The sequence below is a fragment of the Salmo salar genome, chromosome ssa16, assembly GCF_905237065.1.
Source record: "Salmo salar chromosome ssa16, Ssal_v3.1, whole genome shotgun sequence".
In the NCBI taxonomy this organism is placed as follows: Eukaryota; Metazoa; Chordata; class Actinopteri; order Salmoniformes; family Salmonidae; genus Salmo; species Salmo salar.
The window spans coordinates 76,675,234-76,699,163 of NC_059457.1; the positions used below are offsets into that span (position 1 = coordinate 76,675,234).

General features: G+C 43.5%; 1 protein-coding gene across 1 annotated transcript; it reads left to right on the forward strand.

Annotated features, from left to right (window-relative positions):
* The first annotated feature begins 787 nt into the window (after positions 1 to 787).
* LOC106574678 (actin-related protein 2/3 complex subunit 2-B) lies at positions 788 to 17,158 on the forward strand. Its single transcript, XM_014150678.2, has 10 exons — positions 788 to 1,089; positions 2,098 to 2,132; positions 2,256 to 2,368; positions 4,209 to 4,254; positions 5,258 to 5,444; positions 7,193 to 7,286; positions 9,015 to 9,141; positions 9,494 to 9,594; positions 10,040 to 10,140; positions 16,765 to 17,158. The coding sequence occupies exons 1-10, from the start codon at positions 1,016 to 1,018 to the stop codon at positions 16,784 to 16,786; spliced, it is 900 nt and encodes a 299-aa protein (XP_014006153.1). The 5' UTR covers positions 788 to 1,015; the 3' UTR covers positions 16,787 to 17,158.
* Positions 17,159 to 23,930: the final 6,772 nt, after the last annotated feature.

A 23,930-nucleotide genomic window follows, 5' to 3' on the forward strand; every position in this document is an offset into this window, starting at 1 on the left:
GTCTTTTACCAAATAGGGCTATTTTCTGTATACCACCCCTACCTTGTTACAACACAACTGATTGGCTCAAGCGCAGTATTTCCACAAATTAATTGAAATGCATTCCAGGTGACTACCTCATGAAGCTGGATGAGAGAATGCCAAGAGTGTGCAAAGCTGTCATCAAGGCAAAGGGTGGCTACTTTGAAGAATCTCCAATATAAAATATATTTGATTTGTTTAACAGTTTTTTGGTTACTACATGATTCCATATGTGTTATTTAATAATGTTGATGTCTTCACTATTATTCTACAATGTAGAAAATAGTAAATATAAAGAAAAACCCTTGAATGAGTAGATGTTTCCAAACGTTTGACTGATACTGTATATATACAGTATATTTAATACATGCATTACATAGCCTACTACATTACAAACTTGTGGTTGGTCTATTACTAGGAGTAAGAAGGAACCATGAACAATTGAAATTGTTATCTGACAAAAACACCGAAGGAAGGGGAGCAGTTATTTAAGCAATAAGGCCCGAGGGGGTGTGGTATATGGCTGTTCTTACGCACGATACAACGTGGAGTTTCTGGATACAGCCCTTAGCTGTGGTATATTGGCCATATACCACAAACACCCGAGGTGCCTTATTGCTATTATAAACTGGTTACCAATGTCATTAGAGCATCAAAAATAAATGTTTTGTCATACTCGTTGTATACGGTCTGATATACCACGGCTTTCAGCCAATCAGCATTCAGGGCTCGAACCACCCAGTTTATAATAAACAATTGACGTAATCAGTGTGCACATTTTATATCCAGACCAATATCAGACACAATCTTACAGGCAGTGCTGTGAGCAACCTTGCTTTAGGGTCCGGAATGAAATAAGCGGAAGAGCCGAGAGACGGAAGACTCGGCGGAAGCGGTCTGTCAGGGAAGAAACATTTGCAGAATTTGACACAAAGCCTTAGGATCTAAAACAAATTTTATATTTCGATTTAAACGTATTCCCCAGTCCGCTGCAATGATTCTGCTAGAAATCAACAACCGGATTATAGAAGAGACGCTGACGTTGAAATTTGACAGCGCATCCAATGGGTGAGAAATCATTGTTCCAGACTAGCTTGCTAGCTACCGAATAGCTAACAGTAGCCTTATCTGAATGCCTGGCCAGTATTATTTGCTCGGCAGTGAATGATGGAAGGAAAATGTGCGGCTGGTGGAATTGACAGAACAGTGACTAGATTTGACACGTACAGTAATATTCTGATTTAACTGAATCAAGTGGCACGCGCCTCTGCAAGAGACATCGCTTAGCCGGAATAACGGGGTGTGTCTGTCACTGGTTAGCTTTGGCTAGCTAGACTAGCTGGGCAGGGGAAGCGTTTCTGACAACTGTCTAGCCCCAAAAAGGGGGTAACGCTAAGCGAACTCTAGCTTACGTGTGCTTGTCGGCATCCCCTCAGTTTTTGTCCCAATGAACTGCCAATTTTTCAATTATGATGGTGTCTTTCACATAAAATATGTCCAGCCGTGTTGTTAGCTAACTATACATATCACTGGCTGCTATGCTAATCACCGCAATAAAAGAGAACCTGCTTTTCTAGTTCATGGTATAGTAGCTGGCTAACTAGTTTGCTTTCATCTCTCCTCGCTTTGAATTGAGAAAGAGAACGTATCGTTATGGGTTAACCTTGTATTAGCTAGACTCGTTCAATTTAAGGAAATTAATAATCAGACTAGATAGCTGCTAACGAGTACATCTAGCAATATATTAGCCATCGCATTGTTGGCCTCTTCCGCATTCCAGCATCCCCAAGTTGGGTCTTGTCAGTGCAACACTCTGGGGAGAGGAGCTGCAGTTATAGACAACCTCTAAACCCCAAGGAGTGCTTTCTTGAAATACAATTGCAAGTTGCACGAAAACCAAAATGTTTTTACACGAATATGCCAACATGGTAACTGCTGCTGCAGAATATTATTATACTGGCAGCAAATTAAGCGTTGTCTATAGTTAAGCCTACTCAACAAAACATGGCCGAATTTGTTATATTATCATGCATTCAGTTTCATACAGATTTGACACGTAATCCTCTCAATTTGCAGGACTAAACCAGAGGCAGTGGAGGTGACATTTGCAGGTGAGTTAAGGACTAGTGGTTATTAATATTTCCATGCAGTTTTAACAATAATATGCTATTTTCAGGAGTGAGTTGTCCAGGTGGGTGCTTGTTTGTAACTGGTGGCTTTTATCTGAACTGTAGATTTTGATGGTGTCCTCTACCACATCTCCAACCCCGATGGGGACAAGACCAAGCTGATGGTCAGCATCTCCCTCAAGTTCTACAAGGAGCTGCAGGAGCACGGAGCTGATGAGGTGACACACACACCAGCATCTGTACCTCCCTTGCCCTCCGTTCAATCTACAGATATGTCCCGTGTAGCTCAGTTGGTAGAGCATGGCGCTTGCAACGCCAGGGTTGTGGGCTTGATTCCCACGGGAAGTTATTGAACTTTTGGACTCCCTCTGCATATTTGCAATCAAATGCCAGAATTTTCTCCTTAGCTATCTTACTCTAATTCCACTGATTTCAGAACTCAGTCCTCCAGAAAGAGGAGAGCAACACTTATGCAGTTCTACTACCTGATATCTTTATTTTTTTTAAATCAGCATTAAAAAGGATTACCTACACATACTGACCAGCTCATATTATAGACAGAAGCGCACTACATGGCAGACCAATCCGAACTCGTCTCGCAGCATGTCCAGCCCACTCCTTTTCTCAGCCAATCATTGCTAGCGGGAAGGATGCAGTCTCTTTCCATGGCTAAACTAACTAGGCTCATAATTTAACAACTTTATTTGTGTTTCCATATGGCATACAAGTTTGTTATTAAGGCATTGTTCCAGAATGCATTTCTTGCAAAAAAACTGCATTTATAAATGAATTATAAAGTTTACGTTCAAATGGCACTCCTGTGAAGTAGTGATGTGCGACATACAGCTAGTTTCCTGAAACGAGTCACATATATTTTTTTTAAGGATGAAAATGTATGCACTCACGTCTGTGAGTTGCTCTGTATAAGGGTGTCTGCTAAATTACTAAAATGTAATGCTTGAAAACTAACCCATGGCACTCATCATAGATTCAATTGTAGTTTAAAATGTGTGTCAGAGTAGATGTGTTTATTTTATGTGAAAAGGGAGAAATGTCTGTAAAGCAGGATGTCAGGGCTTTGTACATCCTCACCATGTATGGAAGAAAGCGGCAGCAGTGGTTTCATATAGAAACAGGAAGTGCTTTCTGACTCACCCTATAAGGAGGTAGTGCTGACTGAGACAGCTAAATGTTGCCTAATGAACACCATGACTGCTTTCCTGTAGTCTACCAGTCCTTGTTTTCTTACTCTCAGGGAGCACTACTGGATCAAAGGACTGGATAGGTTTTAACAGTATTGCTTTTACCTGTTGAGCACTTTAAGATCATGGAAGAAAAGAGCTGTGGAAAGGAACACCTATATCACTTGCTGCACAGTGGTGTGTTTTTTTAAAGGACCAGATCATGTCCCAGTCCTGTCACCTGACCATAGAAAATGAATCTCTGCCTTCATTGCCTTGTATCCTACTTCAAGCTCCGTTCTTCATTGTAGTGGTATAGAAAGCTAGTTTAACTACTGCAAAAACAAAGTGGCCTTGTGAGAACATGTTCAGCTAATCAAGCCTTGTCCTTTTCAGTCACTCAATGTACATTTGGTTCACCTTGTCACCTTTCTTCACTAACCCACAACAAAACACATTTTCGTGTAGAAATGTTCTGCTTTACGTGTTACATAATAGATTTACACAATACATAAATACATGTGTCACAATGGTGCACTCTTGCAATTTTACTGTAAAGGAAACTGAGTTGCAGTACAGCTTCTTATAATAGAAGTTGTGTCATCTCCTCTGTTTTGACATGTGGAAGCTGGATTCGCATATTATTGCCTTTTTTTGTTCAGAACATGGGCTACATTCCAGTGATTCCACATTGACAGGTAACCGTTGTTTTAGGGGAAGGCTTATGATCTCCCCTTACCATTATCTACACTGAGACATCCATCCCTACCAGTCCACTCTAGCTCTCTGATGTTGCATAGCTGGTGTCTGACTCTGTTGGTGCCTTTGCTCTCTGTTACTGGCCCTAATAACACACCAAATCCCTCCCTCCTTTCAGCTGCTGAAGCGGGTCTATGGGAACTTCCTGGTTTCACCCGAGGAGTGTAAGTATTATGTAACTACGGTCCACTCTCCCTATGTAAGTTACCACTGTCACAATGTTAATGACTCCAACTACTCAGAGAATGATCAACAGCGCGTCATATAGCCTATCCCTTACGGAGGTCCAACACCCACACTTTACTTATATTACTACCACTGACTTTGCTGATAGCTACTTTATTCAGGAAAAATGTACTAACTATGACTGATACAGTATGTGGTTGTCCCACCACCTAGCTGTGACTGAGATACAGTATGTGGTTGTCCCACCACCTAGCTGTGACTGAGATACAGTATGTGGTTGTCCCACCACCTAGCTGTGACTGAGATACAGTATGTGGTTGTCCCACCACCTAGCTGTGACTGAGATACAGTATGTGGTTGTCCCACCACCTAGCTGTGACTGAGATACAGTATGTGGTTGTCCCACCACCTAGCTGTGACTGAGATACAGTATGTGGTTGTCCCACCACCTAGCTGTGACTGAGATACAGTATGTGGTTGTCCCACCACCTAGCTGTGACTGAGATACAGTATGTGGTTGTCCCACCACCTAGCTGTGACTGTAAATGACTCAAATGTAAAAAATAAACTGCTTCTTGTTTTCCTGCTTTAGTTTTTTCCACAGCCTGAAGTGTAGACACATTCAATTAAAATAACACCATGCACCCACGTCCTCCTCCGTGATTGAAACTATGGATAGTGTTTACTGGGTGATACGCTGTCTTTGGTTGGCACTCGGTCTAACGCTTTGCATTTAGGCCAACACGTTGTTCATTTTTTTTTGTTTAATAGTTTACTTTGTTGGAAAGTCAATGCAGAATTTGGGTTTTATTTGTATTGTCATTTGCTATAGGCTGGTTTTGACCCCCATTCCCCTCAGAGATTGACACACGATTGACACCATGTCATAGATAGTAAACCTCTTACTAAGAAGTTTTCTAGCGATTTTTAATAATTATATGGAATGATAGCTGATCTTGTCTGTGATTGGCCGTCTCCTAGGCTACAACGTGTCCCTGCTCTTTGACCTGGATGCGGTCCCGGCCAACAAGGAGGAAGTGATCCACCAGGCAGGCATGCTGAAGAGGAACTGCTTTGCCTCGGTGTTTGAGAAGTACTTCAAGTTCCAGGAGGAGGGCAAGGAGGGAGAGAAGAGGGCCGTGGTCCACTACAGAGACGACGAGTCCATGTAGGTGGCCACTGCACTGCCTGGATGAAAATGTATAGAAGTAACCATAAACAAGGATGCTTTTTGTTGTTGACCACTAAAAGTCTGAGGCTTTGGGTGAGGGGTGTTCTACTAAAACATATGGAATTGTTTTGAGGTGGTCATGACAGAGATCATTTAGCTATTTGATTTGGAATTTTAGGACCCCTGTAGGTATCAAAACAATTACTTGTTAAAATATAGAATTTTGCCTTTACTGCTATGGCCCATAAAAACACATTGAATAACACATTCATAAATGGTGAAACAGTCAAAAATCATAAGGAATAAGGTTTTGAAGTGTGTGTGTGTGTGTATATCTCAATCACACACACTACCAGTCAAGTTTCAAAAACACCTACTCATTCAAGGGTTTTTCTTTATTTTTACTATTTTCTACCTTGTAGAATAATAGTGAAGACATCAAAACTATGAAAAAGCACCTATGGAATCGTGTAGTAACCAAACAATGTTAAACAAATGTTATATTTGAGATTCTTCAAATAGCCACCCTTTGGCTTGATGACAGCTTTGCACACTTGGCGTTCTGTGAACCAGCTTCATGAGGTAGTCACCTGGAATGCATTTAAATTAACAGGTGTACCTTCTTAAAAGTTAATTTGTGGAATTTCATTCCTTAATGCATTTGAGCCAATCAGTTGTGTTGTGACAAGGTAGTGGGTGGGGTGGGGGGATATACAAAAGATGGCCATATTTGGTAAAAGACCAAGTCCATATTATGGCAAGAACAGCTCAAATAAGCAAAGAGAAACGACAGTCCATCATTACATTAAGACATGGTCAGTCAATACGGACATTTAAAAAACTTTGAAAGTTTTTGCAACTGCAGTTGCAAAAATTATCAAGCGTGATGATGAAACTGGCTCTCATGAGGACCGCCACAGGAAAGGAAGACCCAGAGTTACCTCTGCTGCAGAGGATAAGTTCATTTGAGTTACCAGCCTCAGATTGCAGCCAAAATAATGCTTCACAGAGTTCAACTAACAGACACATCTCAACATCAGTTGTTCAGAGGAGACTGTGTGAATCAGGCCTTCGTGGTCGAATTGCTGCAAAGAAACCACTACTAAAGGGCACCAATAAGAAGAGACTTGCTTGGGCCAAGAAACACGAGCAATAGACTGACCTTCATGTCTTAAAGTAATGATGGACTGTCATTTCTCCTTGCTTATTTGAGTTGTTCTTGCCATAATATGGACTTGGTCTTGTACCAAATAGGGCTATCTTCTGTATATCACCCCTACCTTGTCACAACATAACCGATTGTCTCAGATGCATTAAGAAGGAAAGAAATTCCTCAAATGAACTTTTAATGCACACCTCTTAATTGAAATGCATTCCAGGTGACTACCTCATGAAGCTGGTTGAGAGACTGCCAAGAGTGTGCAAAGCTGTCATCAAGGCAAAGGGTGGCTACTTTGAAGAATCTCCAATATAAAATATATTTTGATTTGTTTAACACTTTCTTTTTTTTGCTTACTACATGATTCCATATGTGTTATTTAATATTTTTGATGTCTTCACTATTATTCTAAAATGTAGAAAATAGTAAAAAATAAAGAAAAACCCTTGAATGAGTAGGTGTCTAAACCTTTGACTGGTACTGTATATATTTTTAAATCCAAGAAACCTTTTTTTTTTTTACTGCCAGTATTCCATGTCACTGAGGTGACTACTGGTTGTTGACATGTTTCTGTGTTTGTCCTCAGGTATCTGGAGGCCAAGAAGGACAGAGTGACAGTGGTGTTCAGCACTGTGTTCAAAGACGACGATGATGTCATCCTTGGGAAAGTGTTCATGCAGGTAAAACAATATTTCTCTCTCAAGTAGTAATGCACCGATATGACATTTTTGGCCGATACCGATATCCAATATTTTCCTTGTCAAAAAAACCCGATACCGATATTTAACATTTTAGCGGCCTTTTAAGCATTTTAGTACAGTTAAATAGTTAAAACACACATGGATGCAGCGGTCTAAAGCACTGCATCTCAGTGCAGGAGGAGTCACTACAGTCTCTGGTTCGAATCCAGGCTGTATCACATCCGGCCGTGATTGGGAGTCCCATAGGGTGGCGCACAATTGCCCCAGCGTTGTCCGTGTTAGGCCGTCATTGTAAATAACAATTTGTTCTTAACTGACTTGCCTAGTAAAATAAAGGTTACCACACTGACAAAAAAGTTATTTTGTTGGCATGTACGTCTGTCCCCATTACCAGTAAAACATAATCAAAACTAATTTCTTTCACTTACTTGCTGTGCTGTTTCGTTCAGTCGTTTCATTCTTAACCAGGATTTCATCATACATGTCAAGCAGTGAAGTTTCAGCTGTCTGTCCGTGGCCTCTCTTCCTCGGTGGGCACGGTCACTGTGTCCGTTTCCATCTTGTCCAGCTGTGTATGTAACATTTCACGTAAACCCTGTTTCTTGTCTGCATCGAGGTAGTGGTCCTTGTACCTAGCATCAAGCATGGTGGCGACACAGTAAAGAGAATGCCACCGACTCGCTTGTTCACAGCCTGTGTGGGCAGTTTTGTTGAGCAGGCGTTTCAGTGCCATGACAGAGGGTATCATGTCTGCTGTTGATGAGCTTATTTCTCCAGTCAGTTGTTCGAATGGAGCTAGCTAGTGTGTTCATGTTTCAAACATGTTCTCAAACGCCATTGAAATGGCAGCAGCAGTGTGACAACCAGCACATTCATGAGCATGAAATACGGTTCGACGACCCACTGTGCTGTCAGACTCAGCATGCTCATGGGGCTGATATCGCTGGTCCAAATGTCAGTCGTGATGCTATTACTGTGTAACTCCGGTAGGACAACATCTGAAAAATAGCACACTTGGTAGTGTGTACCGGTGCTCGACCAGTCGGCGAAAGCCAACATCACCCATGACAGAGAACGGTTGTCAAGGACAACGAATTCTATTATCTTGCCGTTTTAATGGATTTGGCCTTTGAGTTGTCTCGCTGAAATGTTCTTACTCTTTCAAATGACTGCTTGACTTATTGACTGATCGATCCACACAGCAGACATTGTGGAATAGGTTTGGAATGCTGTGTAGCGCAAAATCTTACGTGGCGTCATTACATCATGTACCTACGTTATAGGTATGCACGTCTGCTTTGACATCGGTATTGCACATTGGCATTTTTAGCTAATATTGGCCGATGCTGATATATCATGCATCCCTACTCAAGTTTTCATTACCCTTAACAGGAACCGCCTCTCACATGATTAAAACGAGCTTGGCAGCACTATGTACGGTACAAAATGATGTAATTACAATACAGTATGTAGTTGTGAAAAGGAGAAAGGGTGCCAAAGTATCTTTGCGCTGTTGCCTAAAGGCAGTTCACTACAGTAATGATGAAACCCCATCACCTCTCCATGTCTGTGTAAATGATTTATTAAATATCTTATTTGCTCTCTACACTATTAGGTATTTGTCATGGACAACCTTAGTGTGTGTGTGTCGCTCTTTGTATGTGTCTCACTGTCTGTCTGTGTTGCTCTCTCTGTCTCTGTGTGTAGGAGTTTAAGGAGGGTCGGCGAGCCAGTCACACTGCCCCCCAGGTTCTGTTCAGCCACCGGGAGCCGCCGCTGGAGCTGAAGGACACTGATGCCGCCGTTGGAGACAACATCGGCTACATCACCTTCGGTCTGTACCAACTTTTCCCAGGTTTTCCACAAATCCTGGCTGGAGGATTCTGGATTTCCTGCTTATTCCCTTCTGATTCCTGGACTCTTCCAAATGGGATTTTGGGCCTTCCTGGGAATTACATGGGTGTACTGTACAATATAGTGCCTAGAGCTGAATTGTGTGACCATTAAATATATATTTTGTTTACTTAAACTAGACATGCAATTAATTAGTCTGTTTCTAACGCTAGTGACATGATAGAAAGTAGTCACTGGATGATCATGAACAAACATTAGTTTGAATATCAGGTCAGTCATCAGCCTAATTCCAATGTCTTTGTGGTAATGTGTTATTTCTCCTGTCCTCTCAGTCCTGTTCCCACGTCACACCAATGCCAACGCCAGAGACAACACCATCAACCTCATCCACACCTTCAGGGACTACCTGCACTACCACATAAAGTGCTCCAAGGTGACTTCCCTAACTACTATACTAACTAGGACCCTATTAGTCCTAACTTCTGCACTGCCCTAACTAGGACACTACTGTACCTGCACTACCCAATATAGTGCTCCAAAATGAGCATGAACTATTGCCCTTACTAGGGCCCTACCATACCTGCACTACCATGTAAAGGAACAGTTTTCTGGACATAGATTAAGCAAGGGTTGAGGGAATAACTTTACCTGTCCTAACTAGGACCCTGCTTTACCTGCCCTACTTTACCGGCACTAGCATGGTAAAACGCTGCAGTCTGTGATCATAAAGGTATCTGATGGGCTTTCCATCGTAAAAAGTTACAGGTGTGTAAATATGTGCTTTTCAGATTCCTGCCTGGTATGAGTTGAGATCAGTTAGTGTGTGTGAGCTGTTGGTTCAGTAGGTGTGTATTAAGGTATGTCTCTGTCCCCTCCAGGCCTACATCCACACACGTATGAGGGCTAAGACTTCCGACTTCCTCAAGGTGTTGAACAGGGCTCGACCCGACGCTGAGAAGAAGGAGATGAAGACCATGTCGTAAGTATCAGTTTAGCCTTTTAGCTCACTATGGATAGTATTACATGTTTATGTGGGAGGGGGATCCTAGATCAGCACACCTACTCTCAGATGCTTTTAGAATATGGTCCTGCACTGTGCTTGATTGAGCTTGCCTGGAACTAATGGAATAGTCCCAAAAGTGCAAGCCCCGCCCACCTGGCACTCCAGCCAATGCTCGAACAAAACGTTCAGAGTAGTTGAAAAAAATATACATACTATTTGGACCCAGGTCTGGCTTATTCCACTGCCAGCCATTGGGTTCACTGGGATGTGGGTGACCTAATGTTGACTCTAGCTAGCAGCACTGCCTGTAGGACACTTCTGTCCTTAAAAACAAGTCATATGGGAAATTCATCCTGCTGGAACTGTGTGCCTGTGAGTGCAGCCTGTTCTCAAAGATCAAAGAGATCAGTTCATCTGTTATCATTTATTGAAGCACACTGGCTACTTTCACCATGTCCCCAGATCTGATTGTCCCTGATAATGCTTTTTTAAAATGTTGTGTATGAAATGTTTTCACGTCCCTCGCCCACCTCGACATTCCTTTCTTAATTAAATACCACCGAACACACACTCATCGGCGCTGTGTGGTGAACAGCAGTCAGACGGAGAGGGACAGCCAGGGTGGAAGTGTGTGCTCTCTCTACATCTCTGGTACCAAGTTGCAGCCTTCGCCCAAACCACAGCTGATAAATGAATGGATTGCAGAGATTCCTTAGAAGCTGATAAAAGAATAGATTCTACAAATTCCTTAGAACCCTCCTGTAATGTTCTATTGTCTGTAGGCTACTGTGTTTGTGAGGGCGGTCTTGTTTCAACAGTTGTGTGTTGGTTCGTTCATTGTGTGTGTCCTACTAGAACTGCTCTGACACTAGCAGCGCTGTTTGAAGTGGGCTCAGGTGGAATTTTTACAAGCTCCTCACACTCAGGTTGGTCCCTATTGCTGTGTGGGATCTGTGGATCTGACCAGCACTCCCCCTCTGTCTGAAACAGAAGAGCCCTTGTCTCTGCTCTGGGTGGAAGGAAGCAGGGGTGTACTCTTGTTTCACATTCTGGGATTTAGTCAGCGGTAGTTGACATAGTTGGGTCAACATTTAGTTGGAAGGTGTGGTGTCTGTATTTTTTTTACTCCTGCATGAAGGCCATATGTGCTGACCTTCTGTGTGTTGACCAAGAGTCTTCTGTTCTTTCGACCAATCGATTGGTCAACATTTTTAAATGTGTATTTTTCCATATAGACGCATCGAATGTCTTTTAATCAAATCAACTATATGTACTGAGCTTGTCTGATGCTTTAAGCGAACTGTTTGATTCAATAATTAAGACACACAGATGAATAGAGGGAGTCCGACCGCAATTGATTTGATTGTGCCGGACATTGAGCGACTGTGTGACGAACACCCCTTCACTCTCTCCTCCCTACTGCAGCGACCACCACACATCAACAGTGTGTATATTGCTTATTCCCTCAACCCTTGCTCTCAACCCTCGCATGCATGTGACCAATAGGGCCTGACCAATAGCATATCATAACCACGTCAATAAATTGGTTATAACAAACTCTGAACACCATAACACATGTGACAGCAAAATGGATGCAGAGGACGTGACAAACTCGAAACGGGAATGTTTACTGGTTGCACAGGAGGTAAAAGGGAAGTCAGATGTCTGGAATAAATTTGACTAGTTGTAGTAAGTACTGGAGATCAAGAAAAATGTGTTATGGAGCGCTGGGATGGTAGTTCTCCAGGAACAGGGTTGGAGAGAGGACCTATAGGATGGTAGTTCTCCAGGAACAGGGTTGGAGAGAGGACCTATAGGATGGTAGTTCTCCAGGAACAGGGTTGGAGAGGGAACCTATAGGATGGTTGTTCTCCAGGAACAGGGTTGGAGAGAGAACCTATAGGATGGTAGTTAGGAAGCGCTGTGTCCATATTAGATCTATGTGTGCCAAACAGGTGCTGTTAGATTATAATATAAGTTTTGTGACTGTTAGGAACAATATAAACAACACTAAATAATGGTAAGCATACCAGTGTGTGTTTCTAACGTTTTTTTGTAAAGCCTTTATTGCAGCAAGGACTAAACAGTCCCATTCGTGAATGGAATGGTTTAGGGCTATTTATTGTTTATGCTAATTATTCAATGGTTGCTTTATTTTATTTTTAAACTAAATTGCTTGATTGCATTTCACATCATGAATGACTCGTATGCTGTGTGATGACATGAACAAATTAATTATTGATACAGTAGCCTATACAAGTATTGAAATATAGGCCTAAGTTATGGTATTAAGCAGGATGGGCTTTTAGGCCTACAGCCTGATGGTGGTTATATAAGGCTGCTATACTAAACCTACTAATGATAGACATAAATTATTATAATAACAATAAGGGAAAAGGAGGGTTATTGTAAATATAATTTCAGGCAATTTGTAACCGTGTAAACGACACTAAATAATACTAGAGGCTGGTCTAACGGAAAAAGTGTATAGCCTTTATTTCAGCATAGCAAAGATTAAAAACGTCTGAATTTGTGAAATTGTTGCGTGAGGCTTGGTGCTCAGTGTCAGTAGGTTGTTAACACTCAAACAGGCAACAGAAGTAGGATCTGTCTTATTTCTGTAGATGCAGCGCACTGATGTTTCACAACCGCGACCACTAGCCAACACGGGAGAAAGCGCATTTGTTATAAAATGATATTTTTATTTCTGTTGCACCGTTGTTCTTACATAATGTAACCATATACAATTTCAGTAGCACGTCTTGGACTGTGCCATCCCCAAGGCCTCCACAATGGATCAGTCCACTCAGACAGGCACCAATCAGACGGGTGTTTTGTACACAGTGATTTAAAATAACAATGATGTTTTGCTCGATTAAAGAAATCTAGGTCGACTAACAGCCTATCAACCAAACAATCGACTAGTCGACTATATTGTCAGCCCTAATCTACAGGGTCGTCTGAAAGTATTCACACCCCTTTTTCCACCTTCTGTTACAGCTTCAATTTAAAATGGATTAAACTGGCCTACACACAATACCCCGTAATGTCAAAGTGGAATTATGTTTTACAAATTAATGAAAAGCTGAAATGTGGTGAGTCAATAAGGATTCAAGCCGAAATAAGTTCAGGAGTAGAAATGTCCTTAACAAGTCACATAATAAATTGCATGGACTCACTCTCTGTGCTATAATAGTGTTTAACATGATTTTTTAATAACTACCTAATCTCTGTACATACAATGAATTATCTGTAAGGTCCCTCAGTCGTGCAGTGAATTTCAAACACCGGTTCAACCACAAAGACCAGGGAGGTTTTCCAATGCCTTGCAAAGAAGGGCACCCATTGGAAAATGGCTAAAAATGTAAAAAGCAGACATTGAATATCCCTTTGACCATGGTGAAGCTATTATTACACTTTGGATGGTGTATCAATACAAAGATACAGATGTTCTTCCTAACTCTGTTGCCAGAGTGGAAGGAAACTGCTCAGGGATATGACAGTGAGTCCAATGGTGACTTTAAAACAGTTTAATGGCTGTGATGGGAGCAAAATGAGGATGGATCAACAACATTGTAGTTACTTCACAATACTAACCTAATTTACAGAGTGAAAAGGAGGCCTGTACAGAATAAAAATATTCCAAAACATGCATCCTGTTTGGAACAAGGCACTGAAGTAATGCTGCAGAAAATGTGGCAAAGCAATTACATTTTTGTTTTGAATACAAAAAAGTGTTATGTTTGGGGCAATACAACCGCTCAAATAAGCAAAGAGAAATGACAATTCATTACTTTAAGACATGAAGGTCAGTCATTGCGGAGATCAGCCATTCACCTACTCTGCGTCTCACAAAGACACGGCGGTTGGAAACAAACTCACATTTGGACTAATCAGACCAAAGGACAGATTTCCACCTGTCTAATGTCCATTGCTTGTCTTTCTTGGCCCAAGCAAGTCTCTTCTTCTTATTGGTGTCCTTTAGTAGTGGTTTCTTTGCAGCAATTCAACCATGTTCACACAGTCTCTGAACAGTTGATGTGTCTGTTGCTTGAACTCCGTGAAGCATTTATTTGGGCTGCAATCTGAGGCTGGTAACTGTAATGAACTTATCCTCTGCAGCAGAGGTAACTCTGGGTCTTTCTTTCCTGTGGCGGTTCTCATGAGAGCCAGTTTCATCATAGCGCTTGATGGTTTTTGCGACTGCACTTGAAGAAACGTTCAACGTTCTTGAAATGTTCCGTATTGACAGACCTTCATGTCTTAAAGTAATGATGGACTGTCGTTTCTCTTTGCTTATTTGAGCTGTTCTTGCCATAATGGGTCTATCTTCTGTATATCCCCCTACCTTGTCACAACACAACTGATTGGCTCAAGCGCATTATCCCTCCTGTTTGTTTCATTGAATGAATTACGTGTTCCCGGTCCAAAATGACCGTCCCCATTTTATAGCTGATTATGAATCCATAATGCATTTATTATCAACTAATGTTGTGTTAGATCTTTTTATCAACTTAAGTTCTTGTGAACATTAGACGTTTTGAACTTCTGTTTGCTATTTATGGCCTGTAGGACTCATTGACCTGAGCTCTTACAACTTGTTTTTGAGTAAAAAAAAGCATAATGTATGGATTATTTTGACTATAACAAATACTCAGGTGAAACATATTGTGCTATTTATCACAGACTACTTTGTGTCAAAGTTTAACAAGGACTCTCTCCTCCTCATCAGTGTCATGATCAAAGATATGATCAAGAGCCTCACATACAGTATATCGTTTGGTCATTGTGCTGCCACAGAATGGATTGTGAGCAAGGCCTCAAAAAAGCTTTATATACCAGAGCTGTGAAGTTCTATATATTATTGAAACAATGTTGCGATTTTGTTTGTGAGAATGTGGTTCCCATGGGGGAAAGATATCTGTTGAGGAAAGTTTCCCGTGGGGGTTGCCATGGAAGCCAAGAAGGGGAGTGAGGGGTGGGTGTGTGCGCTCAAACACACATGTATGTGGGGGTCTGGGAGAGGAAGTGTGTCCATCTGATGAATGGGCATGTGCCTGAACTCAATTTTATACGATAATTGTAGTCTCACCCATTCATTTCTGATGACCGGTCATTTTTGACCGGGAACACCATAGGTGTACAAAAGTTAAATAAAACACCCAAAATGTTATGAAAATCATCATGTATTTTGTGTGTTCAGATGCCCTGTGTGGACAAAGTCATGTAACCTTATGAGAATCAGGTTAAATGACCTACATTTTTCAGAGAGAACATGTAAATCGGTCCAATTCGAGCAGGAACACAGCAGGAGGGTTAAGAAGGAAAGAAATTCCACAAATTAACTTTTAATTAACAGGTGTGCCTTGTTTAATCATTCCAGGTGACTACCTCATGAAGCTGGTTGAGAGAATGCCGAGAGTGTGCAAAGCTGTCAAGGCAAATGGTTGCTACTTTGAAGAATCTCAAATATAAAATATATTTTGATTTTACACTTTTTTTTTTGTTGGTTACTACATGATTCCATGTGTTATTCTACAATGTAAAAATAGTACAATTTGTATTTATTTTTTAAACTTGAATGTGTAGGTGTCCCAACTTCTGACTGGTACCGTATATGTTTTTTTAAATTTATTTTACCCCCCTTTTCTCACCAACGGGCTCGGGAGAGGTGAAGGTTGAGTCATGTGTCCTCCGAAACATGACCCGCCAAACTGCGCTTCTTAACACCTGCCCGCTTAACCCGGAAGCCAGCTGCACCAATGTGTTGGAGGAAATGCTGTTTAACTGACAGTCAGCCTGCAGGTGCCCAGGCCACCACAAGGAGTCGCAATGAGCCAAGTAAAGCTCCCCTGGCCAAACCCTCCCCTAACCCGGCCAATTGTGCACCGCCCTTTGGGACTCCGAGTCACGGCCGGTTGTAACACAGCCTGGGATTGAACACGGGTCTGTAGTGACGCTTCAAACACTGATGCAGTGCCTAGACCACTGCGCCACTCGGGAGGCCCCATGTATTTCATTTTCAATACATTTTCAAACATTTGTAAAATAAGCATGTTTTCTTTTTGACATTATGGGGTATTGTGTGTAGATGGATGAGGGGGGGGGGGAAATATATTTGGAATTCAGGCTGTAACACAACAAATGTGGAATAAGTCGAGGGGTATAAATACTTTCAGAAGGCACTGTATCTGCCTTCAGCTGTCAACTATATCTTTCAACAAGTTTGTCACCTAGTCAGCGCCAACGAGGAGCCTACCTTGGACCTCGTGGCGGGCGAGGAATAACACCTAGAAGCAGGAATTTTTTATTAACCTTTATTTAACTAGGCAAGTCAGATAAGAACAAGTTCTTATTTACAATGACGGCCTAGGAACAGTGCCTTGTTCAGGGGCAGAACGACAGATTTGTACCTTGTCAGCTCGGGGATTTGAACTTGCAACCTTCCAGTTACTAGTCCAACGCTCTAACCACTAGGCTACTCTGCCGCCCCAAGCCCTCTGTAGAATAGGCTTTAGGGCGAGCTGCCAATAAAGTGTCTGTGTGGCAAGACTTTTTAATTGATTTCTGGCTAACTTTTTTTTTTTTGTCTGTTTTCAGGGGCAAGACGTTCTCCCGCTGAGGCTGGGCCACACGCGCACTCTGACCCCTGGACACGCCCAATCGTGCCACACTGAGACTCGACTCCACATCGGACAGGATCACAGGCCCCTAAAGCCCCGCGTGTCTATCCTGTGTCTTTTTAAAATAAAGTTGTCTCCTCTTTGAATAAAGTTGTCTCTTAGTAGAAATCGAGGCTTAAACAAATAAAAAGGGCATTCCTTCCTTTGCATAGTTAAAAGATAATTATTAGTCCTATATAAATATATATATATGAAATGTTTTGATACGATATCTTTTACTCCATTTGGTACTCTTACCTTGCTCCCTCCCTCCCTGGTGGTATCCATAACTTCAGAACCCCTCCTCTCTCTCTCTCCCTCCCTGGTGGTGTCCATAACTTCAGAACCCCTCCTCTCTCTCTCTCCCTCCCTGGTGGTGTCCATAACTTCAGAACCCCTCCTCTCTCTCTCTCTCCCTCCCTGGTGGTGTCCATAACTTCAGAACCCCTCCTCTCTCTCTCTCCCTCCCTGGTGGTGTCCATAACTTCAGAACCCCTCCTCTCTCTCTCTCCCTCCCTGGTGGTGTCCATAACTTCAGAACCCCTCCTCTCTCTCTCTCCCTCCCTGGTGGTGTCCATAACTTCAGAACCCCTCCTCTCTCTCTCTCCCTCCCTGGTGGTGTCCATAACTTCAGAACCCCTCCTCTCTCTCTCTCCCTCCCTGGTGGTGTCCATAACTTCAGAACCCCTCCTCTCTCTCTCTCCCTCCCTGGTGGTGTCCATAACTTCAGAACCCCTCCTCTTTCTCTCTCCCTCCCTGGTGGTGTCCATAACTTCAGAACCCCTCCTCTTTCTCTCTCCCTCCCTGGTGGTGTCCATAACTTCAGAACCCCTCCTCTCTCTCTCTCCCTCCCTGGTGGTGTCCATAACTTCAGAACCCCTCCTCTCTCTCTCTCCCTCCCTGGTGGTGTCCATAACTTCAGAACCCCTCCTCTCTCTCTCTCCCTCCCTGGTGGTGTCCATAACTTCAGAACCCCTCCTACCTCCATGGTGGTGTCCATAACTTCAGAACCCCTCTCTTTCCTCCTCTCTATGCTTCCATGTTGTCTGTACCATTGTCATTGGAAAAATAAACCAGTCTTATAAAAATCATTATTTTCTGTGTTGTGGTTTCACAGACCTTAATCTCACATTAACATGACTTTATTTGTCCAATTGTACAGGTACAAGGTCCAACAGAAATGTGACTTGCACTTTATCCCAACTCCTCCAAAAGACAAAAAGGTACACATACAGGTTGGAGAAGGGGGCTGCCATACTACGGCGCAATTGTGGGGGTTAAGTGCCTTGTTCAAGGGCGCGACGGCATCTAGCATTTGATACCAGCAACCCTCCCGTTGCCAGCTAACGTCACACATGATTTTTCTCTTAAGACCCGGGATTCGACCTAGCAACCCTCCGGTTGCTGGCTTCTCTAACCGCTAGGCTACCTGTCGATACCTGCCATCATGTCCTAGTATCTTTACAACTTCAGTCCTTGTTTGGCAGAACTTCATCTCACATCAACCAAAGTTGTTTCCTTGTTTCTTTTTTGCCGTTTTATCTAGATACCGTTCCTTAGAACTCCAGACCTCGTTTCCTTAGATCATTGTCAGCCATGAGTTTCCTTTCAAGGGATAGCTGCGTCTCCTTTGGCAACACATTATCTTGAGATAACAAACACATGTCATTTTACCTGTTGCTAGGGAACATGACAATGGTGGAGATTTGAGAGTTCAGTCAAGGATTTACATTTAAGTCATTTAGCAGACGCTCTTATCCAGAGCGACTTACAAAATGGTGCATTCACCTTATGATATCCAGTGGAACAACCACTTTACAATAGTGCATCTAAATCTTTTAAGGGGGGGGTTAGAAGGATTACTTTATCCTATCCTAGGTATTCCTTAAAGAGGTGGGGTTTCAGGTGTCTCCGGAAGGTGGTGATTGACTCCGCTGTCCTGGCGTCGTGAGGGAGCTTGTTCCACCATTGGGGTGCCAGAGCAGCGAACAGTTTTGACTGGGCTGAGCGGGAACTGTGCTTCCTCAGAGGTAGGGGGGCCAGCAGGCCAGTGGTGGATGAACGCAGTGCCCTTGTTTGGGTGTAGGGCCTGATCAGAGCCTGAAGGTATGGAGGTGCCGTTCCCTTCACAGCTCCGTAGGCAATCACCATGGTCTTGTAGCGGATGCGAGCTTCAACTGGAAGCCAGTGGAGAGAGCGGAGGAGCGGGGTGACGTGAGAGAACTTGGGAAGGTTGAACACCAGACGGGCTGCGGCGTTCTGGATGAGTTGTAGGGGTTTAATGGCACAGGCAGGGAGCCCAGCCAACAGCGAGTTGCAGTAATCCAGACGGGAGATGACAAGTGCCTGGATTAGGACCTGCGCCGCTTCCTGTGTGAGGCAGGGTCGTACTCTGCGAATGTTGTAGAGCATGAACCTACAGGATCGGGTCACCGCCTTGATGTTAGTGGAGAACGACAGGGTGTTGTCCAGGATCACGCCAAGGTTCTTAGCACTCTGGGAGGAGGACACAAGGGAGTTGTCAACCGTGATGGCGAGATCATGGAACGGGCAGTCCTTCCCCGGGAGGAAGAGCAGCTCCGTCTTGCCGAGGTTCAGCTTGAGCTGGTGATCCGTCATCCACACTGATATGTCTGACAGACATGCAGAGATGCGATTCGCCGCCTGGTTATCAGAAGGGGGAAAGGAGAAGATTAATTGTGTGTCGTCTGCATAGCAATGATAGGAGAGACCATGTGAGGATATGACAGAGCCAAGTGACTTGGTGTATAGCGAGAATAGGAGAGGGCCTAGAACAGAGCCCTAGGGGACACCAGTGGTGAGAGCGCATGGTGCGGAGACAGATTCTCGCCACGCCACCTGGTAGGAGCGACCTGTCAGGTAGGATGCAATCCAAGCGTGGGCCGCGCCGGAGATGCCCAACTCGGAGAGGGTGGAGAGGAGGATCTGATGGTTCACAGTATCAAAGGCAGCAGATAGGTCTAGAAGGATGAGAGCAGAGGAGAGAGAGTTAGCTTTAGCAGTGCGGAGAGCCTCCGTGACACAGAGAAGAGCAGTCTCAGTTGAATGCCCAGTCTTGAAACCTGACTGATTAGGATCAAGAAGGTCATTCTGAGAGAGATAGCAGGAGAGCTGGCCAAGGACGGCACGTTCAAGAGTTTTGGAGAGAAAAGAAAGAAGGGATACTGGTCTGTAGTTGTTGACATCGGAGGGATCGAGTGTAGGTTTTTTCAGAAGGGGGTGCAACTCTCGCTCTCTTGAAGACGGAAGGGACGTAGCCAGCGGTCAAGGATGAGTTGATGAGCGAGGTGAGGAAGGGGAGAAGGTCTCCGGAAATGGTCTGGAGAAGAGAGGAGGGGATAGGGTCAAGTGGGCAGGTTGTTGGGCGGCCGGCCGTCACAAGACGCGAGATTTCATCTGGAGAGAGAGGGGAGAAAGAGGTCAAAGCACAGGGTAGGGCAGTGTGAGCAGGACCAGCGGTGTCGTTTGACTTAGCAAACGAGGATCGGATATCGTCAACCTTCTTTTCAAAATGGTTGACGAAGTCATCCGCAGAGAGGGAGGAGGGGGGAGGGGGAGGAGGATTCAGGAGGGAGGAGAAGGTAGCAAAGAGCTTCCTAGGGTTAGAGGCAGATGCTTGGAATTTAGAGTGGTAGAAAGTGGCTTTAGCAGCAGAGACAGAAGAGGAGAATGTAGAGAGGAGTGAGTGAAAGGATGCCAGGTCCGCAGGGGAGGCGAGTTTTCCTCCATTTCCGCTCGGCTGCCCGGAGCCTTGTTCTGTGAGCTCGTAGTGAGTCGTCGAGCCACGGAGCAGGAGGGGAGGACCGAGCCGGCCTGGAGGATAGGGGACAGAGAAAATCAAAGGATGCAGAAAGGGAGGAGAGGAGGGTTGAGGAGGCAGAATCAGGAGATAGGTTGGAGAAGGTTTGAGCAGAGGGAAGAGATGATAGGATGGAAGAGGAGAGAGTAGCGGGAGAGAGAGAGCGAAGGTTGGGACGGCGCAATACCATCCGAGTAGGGGCAGAGTGAGAAGTGTTGGATGAGAGCAAGAGGGAAAAGGATACAAGGTAGTGGTCGGAGATTTGGAGGGGAGTTGCAATGAGATTAGTGGAAGAACAGCATCTAGTAAAGATGAGGTCAAGCGTATTGCCTGCCTTGTGAGTAGGGGGGGAAGGTGAGAGGGTGAGGTCAAAAGAGGAGAGGAGTGGAAAGAAGGAGGCAGAGAGGAATGAGTCAAAGGTAGACGTGGGGAGGTTAAAGTCACCCAGAACTGTGAGAGGTGAGCCATCCTCAGGAAAGGAACTTATCAAGGCGTCAAGCTCATTGATGAACTCTCCAAGGGAACCTGGAGGGCGATAAATGATAAGGATGTTAAGCTTGAAAGGGCTGGTAACTGTGACAGCATGGAATTCAAATGAGGAGATAGACAGATGGGTCAGGGGAGAAAGAGAGAATGTCCACTTGGGAGAGATGAGGATTCCAGTGCCACCACCCCGCTGGCTCGATGCTCTAGGGGTATGCGAGAACACGTGGGCAGACGAAGAGAGAGCAGTAGGAGTAGCAGTGTTATCTGTGGTAATCCATGTTTCCGTCAGCGCCAGGAAGTCTAGGGACTGGAGGGTAGCATAGGCTGAGATGAACTCAGCCTTGTTGGCTGCAGACCGGCAGTTCCAGAGGCTGCCGGAGACCTGGAACTCCACGTGGGTCGTGCGCGCTGGGACCACCAGGTTAGAGTGGCAGCGGCCACGCGGTGTGAAGCGTTTGTATGGCCTGTGCAGAGAGGAGAGAACAGGGATAGACAGACACATAGTTGACAAGCTACAGAAGTGTTGTTTCTTGTATTATTGTCTCTTGTGTCTTTAGAGAACTGTTTCACTTTGATATCCTTTTTCTTCTGTCCTGATTTTCTCTTTGTTTTCTTCTGTTAACTAGATATTCTTTGTTGTTCTTCGTTAGCTAGCTAGCTTCTTCCAAAAGAGGATAAAGTAAAGGATAAAGGATAAAGTACCACTCGTTACAAGTTGGCACCACTGAGTGATTGGGGGATGATGGACACATTGTCAACATCCTTTCTCAGTAATGTTATGTATAGCTGTCAAACTGGTGTGGAGTAATACCGAGGAGAGTATGTGGAGGCCTGCCTACTTTATTTTACCATGGGTACAGTACAGCAGAACCGGTAGATCTATTTGCTCGTGCTCTTGCCAACTCTGTAATGCCACACGTCTTACAAAGAACCTAATCTTACACTTCAACAACTGTAGTTGTCATTCATGGGAGACGACATGTTTTCTGTTGCATTGTCTTTGGTTTCACTTTAGCTTCTCTGTGAAAACAGCTCTGTTTGATTTAGATCCAATTCCTCAGAACTCCAGTCCTCACTTCCTCAGATCAGTGTCAATGTTTCTGTGGGTGAACAGTAAACACACAGCCACTGTTTTCAGTCCAACAGTTTTAGGCCCACCACTACAACACTACGCTTACTACCCGGGGAATATTGCACAACTCAGTGGTAATAAAAACAATATTCAATGTCTTGAACAAGACAACTGGAAGGCAGTGATGATACAGAGTCAAGAACAATGTGTTGAACATATTTATTTTGTAGAGAAACATCTCTGAGAAAGAATGCAGTGGAATAACAACACCAAATCGACTTCACACTGTACACAACATCATTAGTTACGATGAATAGAAAACATGACAGCTATGTCTGGCCAGCCGGCCAGAAAGGCAGCTAGGTCCGGCCAAGTAGGTAGGTCCGGCTGTCACGTCCTGACCATAGTAAGATGTTATTTTCTATGGTAGAGTAGGTCAGGGCGTGACAGGGGGTGTTTTGTGTTTTCCTATGTTTTCTATTTCTATGTTCTTAGGTTCTAGTTTTTGTATTTCTATGTTGGATTGTTTGGGATGATCTCCAATTGGAGGCAGCTGGTCCTCGTCTCTAATTGGAGATCATACTTAAGTAGGGGTTTTTCTTCCTGGGTTTTGTGGGTGATTCTTTTTGAGAAGTGTTTGTTTCTCCTCTGCGTCACGGTTTGTTGTTTTGTCAATTTAGTTTATTTATGTATTGCAAAGTTTCACAGATTAAATAAAATGTGGAACTACACACACGCTGCACCTTGGTCCTCTCCTTTTGACAGCCGTGACACCGGCAGGCCAGCCAGATATCTAAGTCCAGCTGGCCAGATAGTTCCTGGACAAACTGATGTTTCTTCTCCACAGTGAATGTATGTAGCGATCGATAGAGCAGAGGAATTACATTCAGGGTGAGTCATCAGGCAACCAAGGCCAAGGAATGGAGAGAGAGAGATGACCTAGAGGGAGTTCCAGACCTCAGCTTTTTATAAAGCAGAAAAGCAGAGATGGGTGGCTGACAAGGAAAAATTAAACACAAAATGCACACACACACTCTCCTATCTCTCTCACACACACACTATGTAAATATGTAAATAAATTGTAATTGTTTATTTTATATATGCTTTTAGGATTGGAGATGTCTAGGTCTACAACTCTCTACAGTGCAGTTAACAAATGTACTCTTTAATAACTGACAACATTCTATAATGAATACATATTAGAATAATAATCCATAATAGAGTGACCAATAGTGACTGTGTTGTGATTGTTTAGTGTTTTATTTACTCAATAAGTAGAGCCCCAAAGAGGGATCGAACCGTGTCTCAAAATCAGCAGAAAAGGTCAAATAAGGTCATGGTGGGAAAAGTACTGTATTGTCATACTTGAGTAAAAGTAAAGGTGCCTTACAGTTTTTTTGTGATTGCTTACGGAATATGGCTCTTTGTGTCAAAACTATACACACAAGCCAAATAAGACACAACACTTGGAGATAAACATCTCACTTCTATGTCAAAATGAAACTCTGCAATCAAAACCTTTTCAAACTGGCATTTTTGCAACAAAATGGTACGCACATGCACCATTTGAATTACTCTTTCAAAGCAGCAACACACTGATGTACTTTATACAAAACACTGCTGTCTTTAGTACTTTATATACCTTTTAAATTTTCTCATACAGGCTTCTGTGAAAGATTGTTCCAATACAGTACATATACTCACATTTCAATGAACACAAAAATAT

Coding starts and splice junctions, on each gene's coding strand:
- LOC106574678 (XM_014150678.2), top strand. CDS start 1,016: ATGATTCTGCTAGAAATCAACAACCGGATTATAGAAGAGACGCTGACG. Junction 1,090..2,097: donor TTTGACAGCGCATCCAATGG/GTGAGAAATCAT, acceptor CTCAATTTGCAG/GACTAAACCAGAGGCAGTGG. Junction 5,445..7,192: donor TACAGAGACGACGAGTCCAT/GTAGGTGGCCAC, acceptor GTTTGTCCTCAG/GTATCTGGAGGCCAAGAAGG.